The 2,748-nt window shown below is 47.5% G+C and overlaps 1 protein-coding gene across 1 annotated transcript; it reads left to right on the top strand.

Moving 5' to 3' along the window:
* Positions 1-381: 381 nt before the first annotated feature.
* LOC123089249 (uncharacterized) lies at positions 382-2,363 on the top strand. Its single transcript, XM_044510970.1, has 7 exons — positions 382-763; positions 867-903; positions 986-1,056; positions 1,408-1,502; positions 1,711-1,778; positions 1,862-1,972; positions 2,059-2,363. The coding sequence occupies exons 1-7, from the start codon at positions 568-570 to the stop codon at positions 2,201-2,203; spliced, it is 723 nt and encodes a 240-aa protein (XP_044366905.1). The 5' UTR covers positions 382-567; the 3' UTR covers positions 2,204-2,363.
* The last annotated feature ends 385 nt before the right edge of the window (positions 2,364-2,748 follow it).

Here is a 2,748-nt window from a genome sequence, read left to right on the forward strand (position 1 = left end):
GGGGGTGAAAGATAGTATTGCTCAAGACTCCAAAGAGTTACAATCAGCCGTAGCTAGCTCAAGTGCATCTGCTGGGCCAGATCCAATCCATGTCATTGTTCTTCCCTCTACACGAGCAAAATTCGTTAGACTATCGCTAACCTTATTTTGATTGCGACTAATATGAGCAAAATTTGGTCGTCTCTACGTCGCTGCTTGCGATCTCTGCAGCCTTAAACAAAAACTTGGCTATCGGTTTCGTGGCATTGGTTTATCATCCTCGCCCATGCTTTTTCGGACGACGTCGCGCTCATGCCATTACCAGCGATCGCAATGCCGGCGACAAGGCAGAGCCCACGTACAAGGAGGGTGGCGACCTGGTGGCAACGGATAGCCCACGTAACGTGCAACATCACCGAGCGCGTCGACCTGCTGCCCGACCCGAACGATTTGTTCGTAGGCAGCCCCGCCCGTGGCCACGCCGAGCCAACCACAGCCGCATCCCCTCCCTCCGCCGCCTCGCGTCGCGGCAGCCAGCAAAGAGCTCTCCCCAGTTCCCCGCCGGGAGCTCCCGCTCGACCCCCAAAAATGCCCTCCGCCTCGCTCCTCCCCGCCACATCCGCCGGGGCGCAGCCCTGCCCCACCCTAGCGCCGCCCCGCGGCCGGCGCCGATGCTGCCGCGTTACGGCCGCCTCCGCCCCATCGCCTTCCGTCGGCTTCGGCCTCGGCCGCCGGGCCGTCTCCCTCGCGGGCGTCGCCGCCTGGCTCGCCACTACCGCCGGCCGTAAGCATGCTACTACAATATTCAATGGGCAGCTCGCCTGTGTGTTTTGGGCGAGCTGTGTGCGATGTGAGTGACCAATTTGCCGTGCCACGGATGTTTGCAGGGGCAGAAGCCAGTCCGTTCGACAACTACGTCAAGAAGTACTAATCCGTGTCTCCATTTTTCTTTGCGTTAACACCACCTTGTGGCTTCGCGCTGACCTTCAATTGCCTCTGCTGCTAGGAAGAAGCTGGAGCCATTGGAGACATACGTCCCGGCTGTGCTGCTGACCCAAGACCAGTTCAGGGATCTAGGTGAGGCTGATTTACTGTTGATAAATTTGGTACCCAATGCACCGACTTGGTCGGCACACGGGCTGTCCTGATTGAACATGCGCAAGAAAGTTATTCCAGTTGCAAGTGCACGACTGTTTGAGCAACCATTAGCAGCTGGGTTCTTCATCTGCAATCGTCCAGAATCAGTGTGAAATGTACAGTTTTGTTCAAAGTTCTTTTGCAGGTGTACCATATACATTATTCAATTATCATGTGCTTCTTCCAATGGAAATGGTCCTTTGAAACAAGCAGAATACAATTGCTACAACTCAATTATCTTAGATTCCACCTTTGTCAGATGTTTTTAACCTTTATATGCTCTTCATACAGAGAAATCCTTGGAATTCGAGAAGCCAAGGTTTGATGAGAGTAGATCATTGCTTCGTTCTGGTCCAGCATCATCACTACGTATCAATATTCGAGCAGTAAGTCAATGATTTGGTGAATGTTGGTACATTACTAGTGCATTCATGTTTTTATGACTAGCTAGCCCTTCTACTTCTCAAGCTTCAGGTGTCCTAGGGTCTTGAAATTATTCTTAGGCCATAGCATTATAGAGTATCCATATTTCATAATTATGATTCCTTTACTTCTAGCTATGCATACTGAAACTGTGTCGTAAACTTAATGTAGGTGGCACAATATGCTTCTACTAATGGCCAAGGCAAAACTGCCTCTGATGCAGTCGACGAATGCTTACGGTAAATGACACCCTTTTTAGAAGTACATACTTGTTTGCCGAATGTATTGGAGCTTAGGAGCTGTTATGCATGCTGTTTCCTAGAGCGTTGGAAGATCTCGACTCGCTGCTACTAAAGGCTTCACGGAAAGACTCGTCAGCATCTGTTGAAGTCATGAGGAGCAAAATTGCTGTAGCCCTTGGAGCACTAGACAAGTATTGCCAAATAGTACAAAATCTTTATCCATCTTGAAATCAAAAGGAGGCATTACTCATACTTCTTTGTATTCCTGTCATTTCAGCCTCCTGCAAACCGTGCCATCAGCTGTTATGGATAAAGGAAAGGCGATTGCTGATGCATACAGGAGCCCTTCAGATGGTTATTATGAAGAGGGTAATGGCGCAGAGTTGGATCCCAGCCTGAAGCAGCTGCAGGACATTCTATAATGCTGAATCTTGCTGAGGTTAACGCATCTTGTACTGTTACGTTTTGTCAGTATGATTAAATTGCAGAGTGGGACAAAGAAGTTCGTAGCAGAACAATTACCTGTGGCAGTACTTCTAGAGTATATAGTACTAGTGATCTAAACGCTCTTATATTTCTTTACGGAGAGAGTATTACTTTTCATTATAGTAAACTGCACGTCAGAACACCGTTTCTTCTAATGTTTTATACCTGACTGTCTGTATAAATTAAACGAAAGTTTTAGCATAATCCTAATTCTGCAGAACCGTATAGGCTCCTAGTATGAAACCATCACCCAAATATTGTAACGTAGAGATTACACTGCACAACAGTGCACTAGTGATCTGCACTCGTTGTAACTTGCATTCTAAATTCCAAGCATTCATTTGCAGTGGACAATACATAAGTGGATCTCAGAAGAAGGTTGCATACTTGCATGACATAGGGTCAACTCAAAACTCTGATCACAACAGTTAATTTACAATACTACTCCCTCCGTTCCAAAATAGATGATTCAACTTTGTAC

This window comes from Triticum aestivum, chromosome 4B (genome assembly GCF_018294505.1).
Source record: "Triticum aestivum cultivar Chinese Spring chromosome 4B, IWGSC CS RefSeq v2.1, whole genome shotgun sequence".
Classification (NCBI taxonomy): Eukaryota; Viridiplantae; Streptophyta; class Magnoliopsida; order Poales; family Poaceae; genus Triticum; species Triticum aestivum.